Here is a 26,060-nt window from a genome sequence, read left to right on the forward strand (position 1 = left end):
TTTTTTAGAACAGATCATGTATACAAATAAGATGTTTTGGGTCACTGTGACCCATGGCATTTATCTATGTAGATTTGTGTGCAGGAATAAAACAAACTTCTTTAATTTGTTATTTTATTATTATTCTCACTGGTAAAGACATCTTACTGGTAAAGACATTCCAAAATGAGGAGCTCCCAGGTTGTCAGTCAAAGAAGTTTGATCACAGCTCCTGGACTAAAAGAGCATAAAAGCGTAAAACCTTTGCAAATAAAAACATTTAATCAATTTAAGGCTGTTTAAATTAGCTTGAAATTGCATTGGGTCAATATGACCCAAAACATAACAGATGTACCTAAATTCTGAACATAATAGGAGGGTTAAAACTGAGTGCATATGATGCATGCTTGGTTTATCCTGTAGGTCAGGGATGATGTCATGACAAATGTATTTATATACTTGGCAGGATGGGAGATATATATATATATATATTAAAGGTAAATGTTAATGGGCAAATAACCTGTTTAATGTCTACAAATTAAAAGGGAACGTATTTATTGTAATTGTAGCCAACTATTGATTTAGTCACCACAAAATATTATTTTACTTACTGAATAATGTGAAAGTATTACAGAAGGACAGCTCTTCCTGCTAGTTCTGAAATAGTGTAGTTCAAATTAATACAGCTTTCCTGGGGGTATATTACTGGAGCTGTTCCATCAAAACCAACGCGAAAAGTGCAGATTTATGCAGCTGAAAGAGAGTGTTTTTTTTTTTTTTTTAAATTAACTAATTTGTTGGAAGTTACAACTGTGTTGTTGTATCGAGCTATGGATGTGAAGCAAGTGAGTGCGCTGTGGGACCACATTACAAAAGATTCAGGTGTGATAAAGACACTCATTTGAGTTCAGCCTGGATTTCCTGTATCTTTTTGTCTATTAGTTTTCATTTTGAGTTTACCTACTTAGTAACTATAAAATTGTATTATTGATGTAATTTCCCGGCAGCTAGGGATGAAGTATTCAGAATGTATAATTACCAGGTAATTGCTATAACAGCCTTGGTCTTGCCTAAATCAAATGTTTAAGAGTTTAAAGTCCCAGATACCTGTAGAAAATGTACCACATAAAAATTACTTTAGAGTGGGATAGTGACATTCATACTTTTTTTATTATTATTATGGCCATTGTAAAGGAACTTAGTAAATGTACAGTATGTTTATTACATACATTGTTAAATATATTTTGTACCAGTTGCTAAAGTATCTGCATTTTGTTTTAATTTCCTAGCTATATATTTCATAACTAAAATTCTTAGTTGGGTGCAATCTGCTTAATAATTAGCCTGTTTCAGAATTCTTATAAAGGACTTTACATACTCTAGCAGTTTGATCCATTTCAAGTTTCACTATGAACTTGTTTTAAGCAACCTGCTTACATAGGTGCTTTTTATAGCAGCACAAAAACATTAATGATATTGATGTATTAAGTACTACTAATGTATATATCTATATCTTGTGATCAAAGCCCTTTGTTTTGTTTTTTACAGTATATAACATTTCCCAGAAAAAAAAAAACAAAAAACAAAAAAACGTTTAGCAGTGCTAAAGTCAATGACACACACAGCCTGGTACAGTATTTAATTAAAATGAATGGATCATTTTTGTAAATAAAACTGAAAATAAAGGGCCCAGTCAGGGTCTGTGAAACCAGCTGTGAGTGTTCAGTTATGGATGCTTTGGCTCCTGGCTCGCACAGAGCTTGCTCATCTGTAAAACTGTATTTTTCATTTCATGTTTTCATATTGCACATGGAGAAACTAAATACATGGGCATACTTTAGATGATACTCCTGTGCAGAGAATCCAAATTCTATAAGTAGTTCAGGATTTTGCCTAGTACTGTATACTCATAAAGCCTTTATGAGTATACAGCACTAGGCATATGATAAAATATTGCTTGTATAAAACATGTCCAAAGCACATTGACTAATAAAAGCAATGCTGGTTTTTCTTTTTTTTTTTTTCATTGCAGTGAATGATGAATTAGCCATGGCTCGAGATCCCAGAGACACAATTTATGAACTTTGCTTCAGAACCTCAAGAGCATTTCAGACACAGGTTTCAGACACCTGATTAATAACCAAAGCCCCGTGCATCCATACTAGGATTCTTATCAAACCCAGAATACTGCGTAAGACACCCACAAAACAGAGAGAGACAGACCACAGGGGACTTCAAGAAGAGAGCATGGGATATGCCTGGAAGGCTGTTTTCAAATGGAAAAATCAGGTTCATGGTTCATTGCGATTGCATGGAAAAGTGCCTTACATGAAGGTGAAAACAAAGCATAAAGGGACACGTGTTTGATTTATAAATAACACATAAAATGGTTACAGCATGTCCCCGACCACCTTCTGTCAGGATGTGGGGTTTTCACAACATTTAATTGTGACACTTTTAAAATGTGATGGTACTAAGTTAGACATTGATGTGTTGTTGAAGATGCACCTAATGATAATGTGACAATACTTTGCAGTATTGCCTTTTTACAGCTTGCCTGAAAACCAACCCTCAGATAACACCATACTGGGTTAGTTGGGGGTTCATTTTTCTCAGTACAAACTTAAAAGCTATCTATCACATCCATGGATGTTGTAATATGTACATACACACGCTTGTTTGCACTTGTTTGCACTTACAGGGTGTTCTGTATCTTTCCACAGGAAAATTTTTTAAAATACTTATTGGGCGCTTGGTTTGTAAGAGGATGGTATGGGTAAGGTTGTAAAATTTGCTGTTGTTTTTATCTGCCACTAGGATTGAGTGAAAATGTGATTTGAAATTAATCCTGTTAGTTTCGCAGTATCAACCTGGTTTTAACTGGGACAGTATGAGTTTGAGTATCCATTTGCAAATGAAGCACACTGACAAAGTGCTAGATTCCAAAACAGAAAACAAAAAACAGCAGCGTACTGTGTGTACTGTTTGATTTTTAATCACAAGAGCATATTGTATTGTCTTTCTTTGACACAGCAATTGTGCCACAGTACTTTTCTGTGACTTGAAGCAAAAGTTTGTATCAAGGAGAGCACTGTAAATGCCAGGAGCAGATTGTATTGACTATGGACACAGATCGAGCTGACAGTGGTAGATGGAAGCAGTTAAGGCGGCCAGTAGTTTAAATGGGTTTATATTAAAAAAAAAAATTTTTTTTTAAAAAGCTGCCAATTGCTTACAAAAAAAAAGTGTGCAAACTTATATTTATATCTATTTTGCCTTTATTAATTTTCATATTGGAATTTACAATGCTCAGTACTAAAATTATGTAACATATTTTTTTTTAAAGGTCAACCTTTGATTTCTTATTTAGTGAAACTAAACTACCCAGAATGTGATATTAAATGTATTTTTCCTTGCAGCATTAAGTTGTCTGTGTCACATTCCAAAATGTAATGCACATATTTGAGAAGTTATTTTCAGCATTTATTTCCATTTATATGTCCTACAAAAAGTGTTACATCAGAGAATAGAGAAGTGCATGTGGCATATACACCAAAACATTTGAGATGTAGATTTCAAGGCATGGGGATTATTATACATTTTAAAAGAAGCTTTCTCTGTTTAATAAAAAAAAAATGCTCCTTATCTGCTTATAGAGCGAAACTACTATACTCAGCATCAAAAGAAACGTATCACTTATATTTGGATAAAATTCACTAGATGTGATCAAAAAATGACAAACTCTGATTTAGAGCAGGTGCAGTGGCTTTTTATTGTGCTGATTAACAATTGACATCATGAAGATGCTGCAAAATGATCTGTCGATCTTGGGCAGGTGTTGGGACTCTTGGTCTCCCAGTTCATGGCCTGTCATTGACAGAGTGTGTCTGGTTATACCGTCTCACCAGGTTTGAAATTGCTGGCTGTGAGCACCCAAGACGACGAGCCACAGTATGCTGCCCTAGTCCAGTGATAGTGCTAAGTTTCTTTTGATGCTCTGTATACTTTCGGAAAAATGAAAACATTTTTAAACTTGCACATTTTAGGAGGGCATTATGGTGCAATGCAAGTAAGACTTTTTTTAGTTTTTTTTTTTTTTTTACAATCCACAAACTACCCCATTACATTTATGATTTTTTTCCCCCAGTTTCATCCCTTTTTGCATTTGTGGTCAGTTTTATTTCTTTGTGCTGCCAAAATGGTGAAACTGCAATGTTATGGTTTTAAAGAGACTTCTGCTTGAGGTACATGATCACAATGGAGTTTCCTGGTCTGTAAAGGATTGTTTCTATGCAACTGGTGACAGCCTTGCTGCAGCATTCTTGTTTATGATATCTGTGTAATGTTCAGATTTAAAGTAAAAAAAAATAAATAATTAAAATCTATAGTAATTCTAGTAAACCGTACTGTAATTTTAAGGAGTAGCCTGAGAAGATATTGCTGGGGGGATTACAAAAAGTACACAAAACAGCAAAACAGAGAATAAACAAACTTTTATTTGAACAGTGTTACAGGGCGAAAAAAAAATACAAAAAAAACACAACACTTGTGTCAAGCTGCAAAAAAATCCAATTGTATCCCTCTGCTATACACCGAGATTCACATAACAAACTGACACAGCCATTGGGTTTCAGCAAGGTATTTCATCTTTCAAAGACTGCTAAGCAAAAGGAAGCTGTCCTCATTATCTACAGGACTGGATCAAATTGGTGAAATTTATTTTTTGTTTTGTTTTGTTTTAATTAAAAAAAAAAAACAAAAAAAAAAAACTCTAAAAACAAGATTAGACAAAATATTCAAAACGAGCAATTACGCCCGAGTAACAGTGAAATCACATTACACGTTAAGCCAAAGCATTTAAGATAGCAAAAGTATTCTACAAATATAATTCATATTAGTAATGTCAGAAAGCTATGGAAACGCACTTTTTTTTTTTTTTTTAAAGCTGCCTAGAATTGAAAGTAGGAGGAAGATAAATACACCTCCCTAACACAGCTTGACCGCATACGAGAGTGTTCATGACACAGCGTTCTTCATTTGTTTGATACTAGTTTATACCAAGAGTAAATAATAAATCCAATTGATTTTCAAGTTACACAATTTTTTTTAGATGATCAATTTAATCTAAAGAAAAGCCTTCTGTACATAATAGAAATGTATCCAATGTGACTGCTACTTGTAATAATTCAAAAAATGATCAACTCGATTTGTTTTTAACAATGGTAAACAATTTTACAACAGCACTAATTATAAAATTAAACAAAAAAGCTAGGAGCGTTAAGTGGTTTTCTTAAACAGGAGTAAAAATAGGAACTGTGTAAAGCACAGACAGAATAGTGAGCCCTCTCAAACATCTTCTAAAATTCTTCAGGGTACAGTATCTGACCCGTTGCTCCACTTTGAAGACACTTAGAAATGTTCTCAAACTGAGGGACAACTTCCATGGGGTACCATTTTCAGTTCTAAAAGAAAAAAAATAATAAATAAATAAATAAATAAATAAATAAATAATAATACAATTAGGGAACTCACCCCTGCTCCTCCATCAACTTTTTTGCAATATTTTAACATAATCCAGTATCTGAACTTCAGTATTCGATATACAAAAATACTGAAGTTCAAAATGATGTGCGGCTTCTTTAAATTGATCTTAATGTTTGTGGATCTGAATACTGAATACCACTGCCCTTTAAATGGCTTATAGGGCCTTCCCAGCACTAAAGAGTGACTTGCACTGGCAGATTTTAATTCTCAGTGACTGTACAGTATTTAGATCCACTGCTATTTAGATCAGTTGAGTAGACCCCATAATATCCCGCCATATGGGATTGTACTGTTCAGTCGCCATATCAATTTTCTTTTGAAAAACATTATGTATTGTCTCTTCATATACACTCCATAGTTCACTTCTCAACATGTTCTTTATTTCAATAAGTAACATCAGGTAGTTTATTGATATAGTGTACTCCACTGTACAATGTGGAATAAATACAGTACAATATAAAAGCAAAAACACATTAAAATGCAAAAAGCTGTAGAAAACAGAAAAAGGAAACTTAACAGACCTTAAAACCCAGTATAATAACTAAATTATTCCCAAAACCATTATTATAAATATCTAACAATTATCTAACAAGTCATTACGAGCAATTAACATTGCAGAAAGTTTACAGTAACTATTTTAACTGAACAACCCCAAAGTCTGTGCAGTGAAGTATGGAAATATTTCTGTTTTGAGGTGGATGATGATGGAATCGTAAAAGATAACATGACCTTGTTTTTCTCCATGTATTATGAAGCAAAGCATCACTAAGTTAAAGTAAGTTAGTGCTTTTCATATGTAAATATCTGTTAACGTATATATATATATATATATATATATATATATATATATAGAGCCAGCTGCCCAACATTTTGATATGTTGTATATATCTTTCTCAAGGGAGCCTCTGTTTCAATGAAAACACTGGAGATGTTTATAGGTTTTTGACAGCATGACAACTACTTGTTATTGTTTATACTCAAATCCATGATTTATTTTTACATGATGTAATGGTGTTCTATATATTGTGACATCATTTTTACTTCTATCTTTAAATCTGTATTAATTCTAATTAACATTATTTTATAGAAACTTATATTTATATTATCATGCAATGCTGGCTCTGAGGATCAGTCTTGATTTGGCCTCCCCAGTGTATCAGCATGTACAACTTTTGAATGGATTTTGTTTTTATTTATTTATTTATTTATTTATTTAAATGTTATATATTTATTGGAGTTAATTAGTTCATTCTATTCTGTTGAGTCCCGCTGGCATAATCGTGTTCAGTCTATTTATTCATTTACTTTCTTTTATTCTTCTATATGTTGCATTGTCTAATTTTAGCTGTTTTAATACTACAAACTTTACATCATTTGGTTCATTAATTTTTTTTATTTCTAATTAATGAAAGGTGGTTCTAAATTATTTTATATAAAGTTGTTCCAGTCTCTCCAACATTAATCACATTTTTCACAGGCTATTCCATAAACAACATTGCTATTTTTACAGTAGGTATTAGTTTTTAGTGGATATGTGTTGTTCTTATGTTTAATTATATTTTTACTTTTGTACATGTATTTACACACTTTACATGTACTAGTGCAAGTATTTGTAGAACCTAGTCTGTCAATTATTCTTTTATGTTTACTGTGAACTAAACTATCACCTAATTTAGCTTCTCTTTTGAATGCTACAACTGGGGCCTTAAGAAATACTTTTTTCAATTTTTCTGAAATATTGTACAATCTGTTTCCAAACTATCTTAGAAATATTAGTCAAAAATTTAGAGTAAGTCATTACTAATGGGACTCTTTTGACCTTTTTAAAAATGTTGTTGTATCCTCAACATAGCTTGTATTTAAAACAATCTTTATTCTTTAAGTCTATGTATACATCCCTAGTACTCTCCTGCCTAGACTACCGCAACTCCCTCCTGGCTGGCCTCCCTGCGTCCGCCACCCGTCCGCTCCAGCTCATCCAGAACTCCGCTGCTCGCCTGGTGTTCTCTCTGCCTCGCTTCTCCCACGCAACTCCACTGCTCCGCTCACTCCACTGGCTCCCAATCACCGCTCACATCCAGTTCAAGACTATTGTACTCGCCTACAGATGCCTTGACCAGTCTGCACCCAGCTACCTCCAGACCCTCATCTCTCCCTACACCCCCACTCGACCTCTCCGCTCCTCCTGCACTAGAAGACTAGCTCTACCTCCGCTACGCTCCCCTGGCTCCAGAGCCCGCTCCTTCTCCACCCTTGCCCCGCATTGGTGGAATGACCTTCCTACAGATGTCAGGACTGCCCAGTCCCTGACCACCTTCTCAAGCCTCCTCAAGACTCACCTCTTCAGACAGCACTTGTAGAACTCCTTTTCCCTCTGCACAATTATCACTCTTCCTTAAATGCGCTTTACTTTCTCTTATCTGCTCCCTATTTTACTGCATTTAATCCTGTACTTTAGAGTACAGTAATCTGTCACAAGTGTTATTTAATCTGTAGTATTTTGTATTTAATTATATCCTGATGTAACTATCACTGACAGTGTTATCTGCTCCGTTATTGAATCGTATTTTGTCATATACTTGTACTTGCTAGAACCGAAGTAATTGTATTTGATCTTGCTCTTAATTGTATTAATACTTGTACTGTGATTCTTGAAATGTATTTTTATTTACGACTGTAAGTCGCTCTGGATAAGGGCGTCTACTAAGAAATAAATAATAATAATAATAATAATAATAATAATAATACGTGTATGGGCCTATTTAGGAGGTCTACAGCTGCCTGAACTTCAGCTTCTGCAGCCCAAGAATCTATACTCCCGTCACTTAACTTCATTTTTTCAATATGGGTCACTGAGTCGATGTACATTTCGTATTGCTTTCCATTAGTTCTATTACATTATGTCTAATTGTTTGATGGTCATTTTGTGGACCATATAAAACCACATCTAAACATCTAAAGAAACAGCTCCCATCCTTCTCTATCTGTAGTGGTCGTTACAACTATTATACTCACATTGCTCAAGCAATCTAATCGAAAGTGATTCAGCAATGTTTTCCTTATTCTCAGATTTGTTTTGATTTTAAATTTTATTTTTTTCTAGACCTATTCTATTTTGTAATCCTGGTTGACCTATTAATTTGTGTAATTTCATTAAGTTTTTGTTGTGCAAATGTTCTAGTTTTTTGATCTCAAGGTTTTCTACTTTACGAAATAACTGTCTCATTTCTGATGGAGGGAACATGGAATTTATGTCATTTATAACTATCTCTATTTCATTACTTATTTCTCTAATTCGTCTTGCCGATGTCAATTTAGCTTCCTGCATTACCTTAAACGAAGTCTCTTTCAATATCTGATTTACATTTAATCTTTCCGCTTCATTAGTCTTCATGTTTACGTTTAGTTTTTAGCTTAAAACCAGTTGGAACTACTGCATTATCTGTACAATTATCTATAAAGTTTTGATGAGAACTATACTTAGCTCTCTGTGCCGTCAGTCTCTTAAGTTTATTATCGGCCTGTCTCACCCTCCTGGATTGGTGTAACACTCCAGTCCACCTCTCACTTCCTCCATTCATTTCCTTTATATATATATATATATATATATGACATTGTGTTTTGGAATACTTTTATATTATCTACAGTACTGTGCAAAAGTTTTAGGCAGGTGTGAAAAAATGCTGTAAAGTAAGAACGCTTTCAAAAATAGACATGTTAATAGTTTATATTTATCAATTAACAAAATGCAAAGAGAGTGAACAGAAGAAAAATCTACATCAAATCAATATTTGGTGTGACACCCTTTGCCTTCAAAACAGCATCAATTCTTCTAGGTACACTTGCACACAGTTTTTGAAGGAACTCGGCAGGTAGGTTGGCCCAAACATCTTGGAGAACTAACCACAGTTCTTCTGTGGATTTAGGCAGCATCAGTTGCTTCTCTCTCTTCATGTAATCCCAGACAAACTCGAGGATGTTGAGATCAGGGCTCTGTGGGGGCCATACCATCACTTCCAGGACTCCTTGTTCTTCTTTACGCTGAAGATAGTTCTTAATGACTTTCGCTGTATGTTTGGGGTCGTTGTCATGCTGCAGAATAAATTTGGGGCCAATCAGATGCCTCCCTGATGGTATTGCATGATGGATAAGTATCTGCCTGTACTTCTCAGCATTGAGGAGACCATTAATTCTGACCAAATCCCCAACTCCATTTGCAGAAATGCAGCCCCAAACTTGCAAGGAACCTCCACCATGCTTCACTGTTGCCTGCAGACACTCATTCGTGTACCGCTCTCCAGCCCTTCGGCGAACAAACTGCCTTCTGCTACAGCCAAATATTTCAAATTTTGACTCATCAGTCCAGAGCACCTGCTGCCATTTTTCTGCACCCCTGTTCCTGTGTTTTCGTGCATAGTTGAGTCGCTTGGCCTTGTTTCCAAGTCGGAGGTATGGCTTTTTGGCCGCAAGTCTTCCATGAAGGCCACTTCTGACCAGACTTCTCTGGACAGTAGATGGGTGTACCAGGGTCCCACTGTTTTCTGCCAATTCTGAGCTGATGGCACTGCTGGACATCTTCCGATTGCGAAGGGAAGTAAGCATGATGTGTCTTTCATCTGCTGCAGTAAGTTTCCTTGGCCGACCACTGCGTCTACGGTCCTCAACGTTGCCCGTTTCTTTGTGCTTCTTCAAAAGAGCTTGGACAGCACATCTGGAAACCCCTGTCTGCCTTGAAATTTCTGCCTGGGAGAGACCTTGCTGATGCAGTATAACTACCTTGTGTCTTGTTGCTGTGCTCAGTCTTGCCATGGTGTATGACTTTTGACAGTAAACTGTCTTCAGCAACCTCACCTTGTTAGCTGAGTTTGGCTGTTCCTCACCCAGTTTTATTCCTCCTACACAGCTGTTTCTGTTTCAGTTAATGATTGTGTTTCAACCTACATATTGAATTGATGATCATTAGCACCTGTTTGGTATAATTGTTTAATCATACACCTGACTATATGCCTACAAAATCCCTGACTTTGTGCAAGTGTACCTAGAAGAATTGATGCTGTTTTGAAGGCAAAGGGTGGTCACACCAAATATGGATTTGATTTAGATTTTTCTTCTGTTCACTCACTTTGCATTTAGTTAATTGATAAATATAATCTATTAACATGTCTATTTTTGAAAGCATTCTTACTTTACAGCATTTTTTCACACCTGCCTAAAACTTTTGCACAGTACTGTATATCGATATCGAAATGCATGCACAATATCGATAACATTTTCATATTGTTGCCCACCACTACTATATATACATATTTATTTTCATAAGTACTGCAAACTATGAAAATAAATTGTAAAAAAAAAAAAAAAAAATCCTATTTAAATGTACATATTTTAAAGATACAGCTGTTTAAAACACAGTTTTACAGTTTAAGAACCATGAAAAAAAAAAACAACAAAATAGAAATTCCTATTGGCTTGGGGTTCATCAGGGACAAATGGACGGATGTCTACATGTATTTTCACCGTGGTTTGTACAGAAGCCAATCCACGATAGAAGATGACAGAAGCATGCCAGAGAGAGGCAGAGGGAGCCCCTCTAAACCCCACTGTGTCTAGTGCATTCCCTTACCTTGCAGTCAATCCTCCCCATCCTCAGCGAGCTCAGTCTCTTTGTGTACCACCACCCTGGTCACTGACATGTCAGGGTGCTGCTCTTTGGCTTCCTTAATTGCTTGGGCCAAGGCCTACCCAAAATTATAAAAGAAAAAAAGAAAAATAATAAGAAAAGGATGATGCCATAAAAAGAAAACAGAAAAAATAGAACAAAATAACAAAAAAAAAAAAAATCAGCAATGTTGAGAATGTGTTCCAAGATAAATTACATATATTCAAGACATAGAAATATTCAAGCTATTTTAATAACTGATCATACACAATTTATGAATATCAGCTTAGAGCTTCATTTTTAAGAACTAGTTTGCCATTTTTTACGTTATGTAGGCTAGATTGTGATCATGAAAGGCTGGGTCTGCTAACACTTTTTATGAAAAAGAGGCTTTTATATTTTAAAGTAATTGCTGCCTTCAATGCCTGCTTGAACGTTAATAATTGAGGTCTAAATGGCATTTCTCTCACTGCACCAATTTTGCAATTCGTTTTAAAACTATTCATTTCTAAAAGCCTCTTCTAGTAAGCACAGACAGGCACTTAATGAAGGTGCTGGAAGAAGAAAATTTAATTCCTAATTTGAGTTTTTTTTTTTTTTTTTTTGGAAACTATCAGGAGCATATCTATTTTGAAAGGTACAGGGACCACTGATGACTTGTTGCTACAGGTTTTTGGTCACAAGTTTTAATTAAACCACTGATAATGTACCATACACTTGCAGTTTTAGGGCAGTTTAGACATAAGGAGTCCATCACAAATCACAACAGAACCTCTTATAGAACTGTGTTAGTCTTCCTTATGTCTAAACTGCTCTTTCACTCCCAATCTGATCATTTAACAAGGTAAAAACTTTAGGTTATTTCATAACCCTGGTTCCCTGAAATAGAAATGTAACCATTACCTGATGGGATATAATCTCTATAGCCCGAATTATCTGAGCACTATATCAAAGCTGCTCCTTTAAGAGCCCTGTATGCATCAGACGTCGTCTCCGCCCCCAGGATAAATACGAGTCATGCATAAGGCTCAGCGCCGTTTTCTCTTCAGGCCTGTTGCATTGGAGTGAACGGAGTGACCTTGAATGGTAATGATTACATTTCTATTTCAGGGACCAGGGTTATAATAATAACCTAACATTTGCTTGCAAGTACAAAATGTAACCATTACCAAATGGGATATAATACCCAAGCCATCGCAAGTGAAGTACTTGCAGTACCGGCAGAGGTGCTAAAAAGGAAGATAAACTGCCTTTAGCATTCTGGCCGAGGACCGATAAGGGTCCGTGGCATATAGTCACACAATACAGTGAGGGAGAACCCTCATGCAGTGTATATGCTGTAAGGTTACACTGACTAACCTCAGCATGCAATACCAGAAGTCTGAAGAGGTGTGTGGCTAACTACCCCAGGACTTAAAGTGGAACATGTTACATAAGTGGCTGCATTCCACCTGCATCCCACCTCGACAGCTGTTGTTTGTCCGTGGAACTTAGACCTGAATCAAATAAACATTTGCTCGGATTGCCGCCAACTCTGCGAGCGGTCAACATAATACGTCAGTGCCCTAACTGGACAGAGTGTATGGAACTTTCTCTCCCTGTCAGACTGGAAAGGAGGTGAATTGTGTTATGGAAAGCAGAAATGTTTTTAGGGAGAAAAGCAGGATTAGTGCAGAGAGTAAGCTTAGTTCTAGCCTCCGCAAAAAAAACAACAGAAAAAACAGGTTTTCGCCGTTGAGAATGCTTGCATTTCCCCTACCCGCTTGGCGGAGGTAACAGCAAGCAGTAAAGTTTCCATGGCAAATAATTTCAGCTCTGCTGAATGAAGGGGCTTAAATGGCACTCTTGTAAGTCCGTCCACCACTACATTGAGCCGCCAGCTAGGGACAAGGTCCTTTCTTGGGAGTCTTAACCGGCACCCTGTTGACTTCTTTCTAACCTCTGTGTACTCTTCAAAAAAATGTCCCACCAGGAAGTGTGCTATTTAAATAAGGCAAGACGAAATAGCTACCAGGTAGACCTTAAGCATGGAGGGAGATTTCCCTTCATCAAAAATGGGGCAAGTCATGGGATGCAGTGTACATCTATGCCGAGAGGGTGACCACTCTCCATTAGGGAATACCAGTGGGGGCAATGGGTGGACTCCTGGGTCGCAAAGAGCTGTATCTCCGCACACCAGAACTTCTCCCAGATGAGGTTCACAACCCCGGGTGAAGTGTCATACTGAACTGTGGGGGCCACCTCTTGAGAGAAGGTTCGCCGCCCAGTTCCTCACCCCTGGCAGGTGAACTGCTCTTACTGAAAACAGGTGTTCGTGAGCCCACAGCAAAAGCTTCTGGGCAACACGATTGAGACCGGGATACTGGAGACCATCATGGTGTTGATATAAGCCACCACTGTGGTGTTGTCTACGGCTCCTGACCCGAGGGTTGTGGGTTCAATCCCAGGTGGGGGACACTGCTGCTGTACCCTTGAGCAAGGTACTTTACCTAGATTGCTCCAATAAAAACCCAATTGTATAAACGGGTAATTGTATGTAAAAATAATGTGTAAAAAATAATGTAATTGTATGTAAAAATAATGTGATATCTTGTAACAATTGTAAGTCGCCCTGGATAAGGGTGTCTGCTAAGAAATAAATAACACAATGTAACACAATTTTTGTTCCTGGGTAGTAAGTGTTATTTCCTAATTGCTTATGCCTCAAAAGTATAGAAAATGGCTATTATTCCCCACAAATAATTGGGACTACTTTATTGGCGTAAGGATATTTAATAAAAATACTTTTTTGCCCTAAACATGATTTATGCTTTTTTTCCCTTCAAATCCACTGTTTGACCTGGATTATAAAAGCAATAAGGCATTTCAGGCCGTCCGTATACATTGAATACACAGACTTCTCAGGGGTTGGATGCGTCTGTATATTCAACGTATATATATATATATATATATGAAAAGGCGCTAGCAAGAATTTATATCGACTCACGAAAGGGAGAGCGTGAAACGTAGCCGCAACAAGGGCTGAATCCCGGGGAAGGGTCAGTGGAGAACCGCCAGCTTCCCACGGCACACACGACCGCAGAGGGGACTTAAATCATTCCTTAGGCTAAGAATTATACGCTTAAATAAGAAAGCTAAATAAAAGAGAGAAAAAGTGAACATTCAACTTATCTCCGTAGTTAAGTCTGAGCTCATTCCCCCTTCGGCCAGGCTGAAGAAAAATGGCGTCACTTGTATTTATCTCCTGGGGGCGGAGACAACGTCTGACACATACAGGGCTAAGTGCTCAGGTAATTCAGGCTATAAGAGATATATCCCATTCGGTAATGGTTACATTTCGTACTTGTGTTTCATCACAACATGTTTTTGTATTGATAATAGCTCACATGAAGACCAGAAAATGAAAAATGTATGGCTACATACCTGATCGTGGTCAATATCTGCATCGCCAGTGATAATAATGCGCTTCTCAATCCTTGTTTCAGAAAGTCCACCTTTTACCGACTGATAACCAAAAATAAAACAAACAAAAAAAAACAAGTAATGATCTTACTACTGCCACCCTGAAATGCATCTCTTTCCACTGTACTTAGTGATGTTAAAGATCTGTTGTATTTTATATCATTTAATTAGACCTCAATCGAGAAAATATACTGTATGCACAGCTCCATGTCTTATGGAGGAAAACAAAATCCATGACAGGAATTCTATTTTTTCAGGACATTAATTTAGTCAGCTCTGCAGGCAAGATTTTGGCAAATCTGATACCCAGTTTTATATTGAAAAACTGTTTTGTTTTCTTTTAAGCATTTTTCTCTCTCTCATTTTAATTATATATATATATATATATATATATATATATATATATATATATATATATATATATATATATATAAGTTTACATACCCCAATGGAAATTTATAATTTCCAAAAATTTATCGAAAACAAAGAATTATAGGAAAAATCTTTTGTAGCAAAAGTTTTGCTTTTGTGGATGAGGAAAAAAAGTTAGAAGAAATACATGTCTACAGTTATTTATTTCAGCAATTATTTTGCAAAACTCCAAAAATGCTAATTTAAAAGAAGTATTCATACCCTTTAGGCACCTTTGGCAATAATAACCTATTTTAAATGATTAGGATATTTGTCAATAAGCTTTTGCCCTGATTCTTAAGTGAAAGCAAAATTGTTCCAGTTCATTCAAATTCCGAGGACTTCTCTTGTGCACAGCCTTCTTCAACTTATACCAAAGATTCTCAATCATTTACATTGTGACTTTGACTAGGCCATTCCAGAACCTTGATTTTATTATTCTTTAACCATTCTGAAGTAGATTTTGATGTGTGCTTTGGGTCGTTGTTGTGTTGGAAAGTCCAGTTGCGCTTTAAACCAAATTTTGTAGCGGAGGGTTTCAGATGATTGGCCAATATCTTTTGGTATGCTATGGAATCCATTTTACCATGTACTGCAACTAAATTTCCTGTGCCATTAGAGGAAAAACAGCCCCACAGAAGGATATTATCACCTCTATGCTTGACAGTAGATATGGGGTACTTTTCTTTGTACGTCTCACCAGACTTTCTCCAAGTGACCAAATAGCTTGACTGTTGTTTCATCACTAAACCTCTGACCAGAACTCATATCCATCATTCAAATGCTGTTTAAGTGATTGTCCTTGTGACGTTTTCCTAAGAGTGGCTTTTTCCTTGGCCTACGACCATTGAGACCTTCATCATGTAATACTCGACCTATGGTTGAACTGGAAACCCCAGTCCCACTTGCAGTCAATTCACTTTGAATATCTTTGGCAGTCAATCTAGGATTGTTATTAACCTTCCTCACAATTCTTCTACTTGTGCTTGGTGAAAGAACCTTCTTTCTTCCAGACCGAGGGAGGGTTGTGACAGTACCATGAGTCTTGTACTTCTTGATAACAGAAACAATTGTTGAAATTGGGATACTCAAATGCTTGGAAATCTTCTTGTATCCTTCAGCTTTATGACAATAAATAATTTTCTGTCTAAGGTCTTCAGATAACTCTTTACTTTTTCCCATATTGACTTATTGGTAATGACAGCAATCACCCTATGCCTAACCCTTTTTCTACTCTCTAATAATGTTCACCTACAATCCAGCATTTTCTAGACTTTTCTAGAATTAGGTTCTGCATTATCATATTGAAATTTCTAGCACCTTGTAGACAATACTATCATAGCATCAAAGGGTATGAATACTTTTGGATTAGCATTTTTGCAAAAAAAAAAAAATGCTGAAATAAATAATTGTAGACATCTATTTCTTGTAACTTTTTTTCATCATCCACAAAAGCAAATCTTTTGCTACAAATTCTTTGTTTTCAAGAAATTTCTAGAAATTATAAATTTCCATTGGGTTATGTAAACTTTTGACTAAAACTGTGTATATATACACATATCGGATTATGCCGAGTCAGTGCCTCGGGGGCGTAGAGTTGATATTAAGGCAAAAGTGGGGGAGGGGCACTGACTCAAGACAGGGGCAAAATAACAAGCACTATTACTGTAATATTTTTAACATTAGCTAGATAGATTATGTTTAGAATTATTTAAAATTTAAAAGGTACAGCACACAGTTATGTTAAAGAATCAAGAAACGCAGTTAACATTTATTAAATGATGAAATACAAAGTAAAAGGTTTGCCTGAAAAAAGGGTGCTGCATAAGTCCACTGTAATGTCATTCTATGTTTAGAATTAGGCATGTTTAAAACTCAAAAGGTAAAGCACAGCACACAGTTACGCTAGAGAATCAAGAAGTGCAGTTAACATGTATTAACACTAGAACCGCCACAGCAGTCATTTTGACAGTTTTCACTTTTCAAATTTAAATTACTCTGCATGTGTGAAAGATATACAACTTTTTTTCTAAATACATGTATTAAATACCCTGATGGAAAGGCAGGATTGCAAAAATAAAGTTATAATCCCCTCTACCTAGAACCGCCAAAGCCATTACTGCCTTTTACAATACATGTTTTTATTTTGAATGTAACATACAATATTCTATTTTATTTTTATATACAAGCCTGTTGTTATCTCTACTGGACTTGGCAGCCATCAATTCCTTCATTTTATACAAGGAATGCACCGGGGAAAATATAAGAAGGAGAGATTTAATCTTGAAGCTAGCCACAGCACTTCAGCAGAAACATTTCGATCAGAAAACTGCAAAGCAGCAGACTGCTGCAGCTCAACCTGGATTCTGTGCTGCACCGAGTGACACACACGCAAGAGAAAACATATGTTACTTTCGTTTTAAATTAAAAACGAATTTTACACACTAGTTTATTTTTAAATGTTTATTTTATTATAGATTTTTATTTTTTAAAGTAGTGCTTTATATATGGTAAGTTAGAAAATGAACCCTTTTATGTTTAATTGTTCATTTAAATATGACGTTTTGGCTGTGCAGATGTTTGATATGATGTGCTTGAATAAAACTTTTGAGTTGTATCCGATAGTTTGTCTTTCATTTTAATATTGATGTTGTTCAAAATGTAACCATCATAATGACTGCTGGCGGCGGTTTTAGGTCTGAGTGTAACTGCGGCAGTTCTAGTGTTAAATGGTGAAAGGGTTTCCCAGAAAAAAGGGTGCTGCGTAAGTCCACTGTAATCTAATTTTAAATCTTCATAAAACACACAATAACCTTTAAATCTGAAATTTACTGTAAAGAAGGTTATTGTAAAAAATGTAAAAAAAACAAACAGAGACTGTATTGTCGGATTCAAAACGAAAAGTGCTTACAATGTATTCAATCAATACACAGAGCAACTACTGTACTGCACAGCTTGTTCTACTCACTTGAACTGCATGATTTGAAATCTCAGGCATTATTTGCACTTGGTTATTTTAAATTTGTTTTGGTTATTAGAAACGGTGAAAAATTGACATTCAGCTAAAAGTGGGGGTGAGGCGATAGTTCAAACATGGGCGTTGACTCGTCAGAATCCGAGATATATATATTAGCTCAAAGAGCCAGCTGCCCAGTTACCATTAAATAGGATCTATCATGGCAACATCAATATTTACACAACACTCTTTGCAAAACGCAACAAGAAAGCATAACTAATTAGAAAGCATTTAAGGTGGCTGTTTTTGACAATCACTCAAAACCCCATTTCTTATTACCACAAAGAGCAACCAGGGGGTGAATCAGTGGGAGTCTACAATCTGGCACAGAAATGAGTACATTGCTTGTTAGTAAGAGAGCCAGAGGCCTGCTTGTATCTGCCACACATTTGATTCAAACATGCCTCTTTGCTAAAGTACATTTTTTAATTGTATCAATCTAATGGTTTACCTTTTGTCAGCTAGGCGATTGATACTGTTGGTTTGGAATCAGGCAGCCCACCATCACACATTTTGTGGATCAAGCAATGTCTAAGTGGTTCTATTGTACTGAACTCCAGCTCCTTGGCTCTTAGTTTTAAACATGACTAACCAGTTCTGACCATGTATTTGCCTCTTGGGTGATGTATACACTCATTATAAATGGACGTTACCTTGGTAATGTGTGTAGTTGTTGTAGTACAGAGTGATTCAGCGGTGATGGTCTGTGCAGACATAAGAATGCCAGGCTCACCATCTCCACTGCCATCCAGCTTTAAAACAATTAAAATCATGACACAATTAAGGGTTTTACTACTTATTGTTATAAATATTTAACAAAGTTATTGTATGCATGTATAAGAAAAGCCAAACACAATCACAAACAAACAAAGAAGCAAACAACAGTTATTATTGAAACCTTTTTTTCAATATTTTTTTTTTGTTTTTGATCCTTGACAAGATGCTATTTAGCTAAACCAACTACTGAAATATATAGTGTAGTATGCATGCTTTATAATATGTACCTGGGCAGCTTCATAAGTAATAGTTTTAGTCTCGGTGTGTACAATGGGAACCTCCTTTGTTGAGATTTCTGTTTTCTGGGCAGCAAAGGTATCAGAGATGGTCATCATCTCTGTTTTTACCACTGGAGGCTGCAGAGTAGAAACCAAGACAGTAAATCCCACAAATACCACATACATGCTTCGTCACAGAAGATAAAACCCCAATATGAGCATTCCAAATAATACTGGTTACAGGTAAATCGGTCATAACAATACTGCTAAGCAGAAGGTGCTAATGCAGCTTTTCCAGAAAAGTTGTGTTCACCATCACAGTTGCTTCAAATGCAGGGATGGAAATAAGGCCTATTCCAGGTTTTATTATGAGCTTGATTGGCCACAAAGTATAGGTAACAGGCTCAGGTGTGATTTATTAAACCCAGAGTGGATCAAACTGCTATGTAATGGGAGTCTTATTTCCATTCCTGAAATGTCTGTTGGCAATTAAAACAAAAAACTCTCCTCCAAGTCAATGCACCAAATAAAGGCCGATAAAGGATATTGGGATATTGTACAGGGACAGGGGTGACAGGTTCGACTGGGGATACAGTGACACACTCTGAAACAAACCTAACATCGCAAACAACATGCATTTTGTAAATTTGAAATCGTTTCAGTTATAACAAACCGGACAACGAAAGACAGACAATCACAAAGACAAGTAACAGGAAACTGACAAATATTTATACACAAAACAAACAAAAAATGATAATAATAAAAGAAAAACTGTGTTTACTGAAAATGAACTGCAATGAAATTAGTTTAATGATTGCAATCAAGTCTAGAAACAGGCTGCTTCATCTTAAGAAAGGCAGCTAGAAACACTGACTGAAGTAGGCAGAGATTTTGCTGCATGATCTGCATGTTTCTGTAGGAGTGGGGAATATGTAAAGGATCTGAAACCTCATTCATTCGACCTCGGGTTCTGAGCAATAGGGAGAACACGAAGACAGCATTAAGAAAAGCGGCAGGTGGCGGTGCCCAAAATATACAGCCCGGAAAAAAAAAAACCTACTTCTGTGACCACGCATTTACCTCAGTGCAACAAATAACCTGGGGGATAACTTCGGAAACACTGTGAGACACGTCCCCGTTTACTTTGGGCTCCTCTGCCTTTTCTGCTTCTTGTTCTGTCTCTCTCTCTGCTGGAGAGCTCTGAGTTTCATCTTCTCCTTGGTGCTTGCATTCCTGCTTTTCTTCATCTGCAATTCCCTGAACCTCAGGAGGTGGAGGCAACAAAATTGCTTCAGGTTGATGTTCTGCAGGCACCTGGCATTCCTTCCCCAGTTCTTCATCATTCTCTCCAGTTTCTTCTCTTATCTGGTCCACAGCCACTTGGGGGTGGTACTCGGCTTCATCCTCGCTCTCGCTCTCGGAAGAAGTGCTTGCCTTACTAGCCTCTTCCTCCAGCTCTTTCTCACCCTCTCCTGACGTACCGGCTGCTGCAGGGCTTTCAGTAGTGTCAGGGCTGTTTTTAACTTTGGGTGCTCTCCTGATCTCTTCAATGACAGTCTCTTCTATCACAACCTCTGCCTCCTCCCCCATCTCTGATTTCTGTTTTTCATCTGAGGTCTACACAAGAAAACAAAATAAAAAATGGATGGAAAAATATAAAAAGATGAAAAAGGGTCAAAACAAACAAAACAAAACAGGTAGTGAACAGATCATACAATATGTTTTGTGAAAGGTGCAAACAGAAGGATAGGCAATGATCACTGAAATAAATGGAGTGAAAGAATGGTTAAATGTGGCAGAAAATGGATTGCTGCTGAACAAAGCTATATAAAACTTAAGACCACCTCAGTGATGTCACTGGTATCTGGCTGAGGTCCATCTACTCTTGGGGTTTTCTGTGAAACGTAAAGCAACCACAGGGACCAGTCATTACTTAGTAACCTTGATTGTGGACAATAAATACAGCTATAGCACTGTAGGGGTTCCATCATTTTCTGCCTAACAAAAGGTGGTGAGCAAAACAAGCTGCTGGACAGTAATTTATTTGGCATCATGCTGTCACCATTGTGATCAGCTCATTAATGAATAAGAAAAATTCGGCTTGCATAAGATCATGCAACTCGTCATTAAAACTAATATAATGCCTTTTTGTTTGAATGTGTATGGGAACCATATACAGCCCTATAGTATTTTATGTTGTCGACAAAGGCAACAAGAGTGGCACAAATTAAGCCAGATGAAGCACGAACAGTCACTTGATAAAGCAGTTAGGCTCGGAAGATGAAGTTTGGGTCACAATTTATGGCCAGTCCACATGATTTTGTATTAATTATTGGCAATGATAAAGGTGATGACTATACAGATCAAATACAATGTCACACTTTCAATAACATATTTTTTTATCTTGCTTTTTGTTACACAGATTACAAAGAGCACAACACTCATGTGTTGGCAAGCAAAATCAGTCCTAACTAAACTTCAAACATACTGTACTGTAATTTAAATTGTTTTTCAGAATGTAACATTTTATGAACAAGCTTTTTATATTGGTTAAACTAAATGCAGTCAAATCTGCCACCATAATCAAACAGTTATCTTAAAATTGTCAAGAATTAAACTGCATCAAAGTTAAAAAAAAACAACTATACACCTTTAAATTAGTAGCACCATCTCTGTTCAAGGTTTCAAGGTCTCATTAGCAATTCAAATATATCTGAGTCTAAAAATTAAAAGCTATAAGCAATGGCACAGTACCATTAACGTAACACTGTAGGTGTAACTGAAATGTTAAGCTAATGTACTATACATTGCTTATGACAGCAAATGTTCTTCTCTTTTTATATGCACCCCTTTCTATACACCCACAGAACAGTGGAAGAGAAACACCTTAATTTGTGACAGCCATAACATCAGTCACTGTATAGACACCTTGTACCCTACTCATACAGACAACACACTTTAAATTGGACTGACCATAAATCTAGAACTGTATTTTAATCATGTAGTCATGGTACACCGCAGCAGCATGTGAGCCACATTAGTTTTTCATGTGAAAAAACACCAATCACTATTTTACTAAGCACCTCAAAGGACCGTGTGGAGGAGGACAGAGAAAGAGATTCAGCTGGAGCTTTAGCACCAGCGCCCTCTGCTGCTCGCTTTGCAGTAGTGGTGAAGGTGCCAGTCAAACAAGTAGAAAAGCTTTCTTTACTTAATAAAATGGTTGTTATCTCCTCTTCTAAGCTCTACACAGATTAGAAATGAGAAGTAAAAAAATTAAGTGAGGGCAGTGCAGGAAAATGTATCACATACAAGAACAGTACTGCTATCTACAGGGCGATTCAAAAGTCACTTGACCGGCTAAGTCTCATTGCTTCCTGGCATTTGTCTTAAGTGATCCAGTGACTTTTGAACCACATGAAAGTAAAGAAACAGACCAAGGACAATTCCAAGCACCCTTTGGTATTAGACATTAATAAAAGACAGCAACAATGAGATTCAAAACAGCAAAACCTAAAGAGCATGGTTTAATCCCTTTATATGTGTGCTACTGGTCATGTAAGGACAAAGCTGTTAATCCACATCTAAATGATCAAATTCTATGGCCAGTGAGCTTGTAGTTTAATTTAGACATGAACTACTGATTAAAACATTAATCTTGTAAACTGAAAACAACATAGTTTGGTCTTTTTTTTCTGGTGAGAGAAATATAAAAAATTGTTGATGCCACGCTAATTTGTATAATCAAAAATATTGTGCAAGTGAACATAGTAATGCACAGAAAACAGAAAAAGCTCATTAACACAGATTAAATATTAATACAAGACATGTTTACCTAACCGGGTTTCCAAATATAGTTATTTTCCCAGTTAAAAACAAAACAAAACAAAAACACACACACACAAGATAAATGCATTGAAACAAAAGAGTCAAGGACACTTTACAGCAAGCCCCTTTCCCCCCCAACCCCTTACACACATATACACATACTGTGCAAATCTCCTGTAAAACAAGGGGAACAGGAAACACAGGAGAATACATCAACAGAAACATGAATAGGAAAGGACTGATGGTTAGACAGAAAATATATCAAAGAGTTTTGTTTTACTGCCCAAGGACATTTAAAATTCAGCAGTCACTCTCATTAGAATTAAAAAAAACAAACAAAAAACAAACAAACACATGTCTTTGTTGGCCAACTGTTAATTATCACTGACAGTCAGCAGATTACAGAATTTACAAAATAGGTTCCGATGTTTGCGGAAAGCACCATTCTTGTGACAGCTGCGGTAACAAATAATGACTTGAGATCCTGCTGCTTAATTTGTAAGTGAGGAAAGCACACAGTAAAAGTTACAGAAGTATATCAAGAACCAAATTAGTAGCATTATAGAAAATAAAAAGATCACGACAGCTAAATGTAAATGAAAGGAAGATCCATTTGAGCCCTCTTTTCGTGAAAAGAGATTTGAATCACTGGCATGCAGGCTGGCAGACACATACCCCTTGTGTCAGTAGAGGCAAAGTTGTAGTAAGACGCTTTTCCCACTGATTGGGGCGTGGCTCAGGTGATGATTCCATAAAACTGCGTTTTAATTCGCTAATACTAGCCTGATGTTTCAAAACACCCTCCTGGGTCTTATCCAGGTCCTAACAGGTGAAACAGACAGCAGGGGTCAAAATGGGAAAACAAATAACAAGTACATTAGTTAAAAACAAAAACAAACAAGGGAAGCAACTACAAAAAAACATGCCTCACTGATATGTTAAAACAGCTTATAATATGACTGGGGCTCAAATTACTGTAAATATTAAGGGTTTCATTATGAAATGAGTTACAAGACCAAACAAGACCCTGGATACAGGCAAATTTTGTTGAGTAAAGTGTATTCAAACATGATACCACAGCTGTGGTAGAATATATGTGGTGCAATATTTAAAAAAAAATACACCTGCTAACAGTTTAAGCTAGGTGTGTGAACATTCTTTTTTTCTAAATAGCATTTAGACTTTAAAATTATACTTCAGAAGTTTGCTTTTTATTCACCTGTGGATGTGTCTTAATTTAGGTGTGCTGCAGCAATCAATTTGAGTCATATAATATGTAACATACTATTGGCTGTGTTGTTTCAGTGAGTCAAGGCATTACAGTACTATACCTGTAGTATGTTTAGTATGTTGTTATCTTAATATTAATACTACATTAAAACTAAAAGAATTAATAAAAGCTACTAAAGCGACAGTCCTACTATATTAATAACAACATTAGTCTGGTTATGGTCAGATACAATAAAATCTAACTTCATCTCAATGAAGAGGGACACTTTTTTTTTTTTTTAAACAGCTTGTGCTTTATATTCAAGACTTCTAATAATAAGAGTGTGTGAAGGCAATTCTGCCAAGGAACATTTGTATTTCCAGCATGCATCCAACCCCCCCATGCAGATCATGCACAGTGTCCACAGATATAGCCTGCGAGTGAAAGGTGATCCTCAGGAAGAGCAGCAGCCCAGGAGAAGAGAAAGAAACCACTTGATTTTCATACCAACCTCCAACATTAAATTGCTATGTCTGACATATATATTTTCCCCCTCTATTCTCAATGACTTGCTCTGTGGAATCAAAAACGAAACACAAGGACATTTGCAAAAAGGAACGCCAAAGCAGACATATAGAAAATAAAAACCCCAAAAATCTAATGAAAAATCAAAAGAATCAGGGCAAAAAATGTGGTGTGACAGTTTATTTGTACAGTAAACAGCTTCCCAAGCATTTTGCCTGACTAAACCACAACAGGAAACAGAGGTTCAGCCTTCCCAAAGTGCTCAGCAGGTCTTTTAATTGTGAATTGAGCAGTCAGTGTACTAAATGGTATATAATAATAATTTAGTGTTGTAGTTTTGCAAGGTTGGGAAGCTATTAAAAACATATGTCATGGAACAAAAAAAAAAACACCACCACAATGACACTACACACTTGATTTTCCAAGCCTGAACACAGATGGAAGCTGCAAGAATGAGAACACCTATATAAATCAACAAACTGATTATAAACCTTCTGCAGCTGTGAATCTTCTTCCTCTCTCTCCGTCTGTCAGATTACCCCACAGAGCCCACAATAGAAAGGACATGTTAGTATTACACACCAGTGCAGTGCTGAGAATCAATGCAGAATGTTTAGAAATAGGAAATGAGTGGAAGCGCAGGATGTGCGTTTCCTTCACAGACCTCGCTGGTTTCTGCCTCAGTGGCTGCCGCTGCTGTGCCATCGCTTTGCTTTTCCTCCACCTAGATTTTTGTAGAAATGGTTGAAGTAGCATTTGGGAAAAGGTGAAGTGGAAGATGGAAGGCTTCATTCTCAAAAGCATTACATACAATGGGATGGAGAAAATACCATTCCTACTGCAGTTTGTAGGCAGTGGTAATTTATATAGCATGAAAAAATCATGAGCATGCCGATCTTCGAGATTTGACACTATATTTTCTCCAAGGACACAATATTATATTATGAGAGAGGAATCTGCTGATCCTGTTTCATGTAATAACCCAAAATGGACAACAAAATGTTAAGTTTCTTGTCTACTTTCACACTGAATATTCCAGGGACTGTGTAACAGTGCCCTCTATTGAAAAAGGACATGAAAATATTAACCTACTAGAAGCCTCAAATAAGAAGGCAACTATTTTTATTTTAAAACTACTGGAAAACTAAAGAAGAATTTAAGCACCTATATTTCTCTTCATTAAAAAAACAAACAAAAAAACTATATAAAAAAACACTAAATACATAACAGTTTATAACAATGTTAGCAAGACAGAGCTTTCACATTGCATGAATTTCTTTGTAAAATAAAAGCAATATCAATCTTTGTTCCTTCAAATCTGTTTTGCATTTAGATGTTGACTGAAGTGCACTTTGTTCATAATGATTTAAGAAATGTCCATCCTTTTATAGCATGTCTTTCATTTTACACAGAAAAGCCTGCAAGGTCTCA

General features: G+C 36.4%; 1 protein-coding gene across 19 annotated transcripts in view; it reads right to left on the reverse strand.

Moving 5' to 3' along the window:
* Nucleotides 1-4,455: 4,455 nt before the first annotated feature.
* The window catches only part of LOC117403074 (protein 4.1-like), a 128,282-nt gene continuing 106,677 nt past the window's right edge, over nucleotides 4,456-26,060 (reverse strand). For 5 of the 19 annotated variants that reach the window (XM_059024036.1, XM_059024038.1, XM_059024035.1 and 2 more), the window contains 12 exons: nucleotides 25,294-25,353; nucleotides 25,121-25,156; nucleotides 24,616-24,678; nucleotides 23,570-23,716; nucleotides 22,150-22,311; nucleotides 20,911-20,961; nucleotides 20,147-20,683; nucleotides 19,076-19,204; nucleotides 18,725-18,823; nucleotides 14,606-14,686; nucleotides 11,147-11,261; nucleotides 4,456-5,441 (listed from right to left, as the gene is read on the reverse strand). In XM_059024036.1, coding sequence (XP_058880019.1) covers nucleotides 11,154-11,261; nucleotides 14,606-14,686; nucleotides 18,725-18,823; nucleotides 19,076-19,204; nucleotides 20,147-20,683; nucleotides 20,911-20,961; nucleotides 22,150-22,311; nucleotides 23,570-23,716; nucleotides 24,616-24,678; nucleotides 25,121-25,156; nucleotides 25,294-25,353 — 1,473 coding nt within the window. In that variant the 3' untranslated portion in view covers nucleotides 4,456-5,441; nucleotides 11,147-11,153. The remainder of the gene's footprint in view (nucleotides 5,442-11,146; nucleotides 11,262-14,605; nucleotides 14,687-18,724; nucleotides 18,824-19,075; nucleotides 19,205-20,146; nucleotides 20,684-20,910; nucleotides 20,962-22,149; nucleotides 22,312-23,569; nucleotides 23,717-24,615; nucleotides 24,679-25,120; nucleotides 25,157-25,293; nucleotides 25,354-26,060) is intronic. The other 14 variants (XM_059024039.1, XM_059024046.1, XM_059024041.1 and 11 more) reach the window with 11 other exon arrangements.

Source organism: Acipenser ruthenus, chromosome 5 (genome assembly GCF_902713425.1).
Source record: "Acipenser ruthenus chromosome 5, fAciRut3.2 maternal haplotype, whole genome shotgun sequence".
In the NCBI taxonomy this organism is placed as follows: Eukaryota; Metazoa; Chordata; class Actinopteri; order Acipenseriformes; family Acipenseridae; genus Acipenser; species Acipenser ruthenus.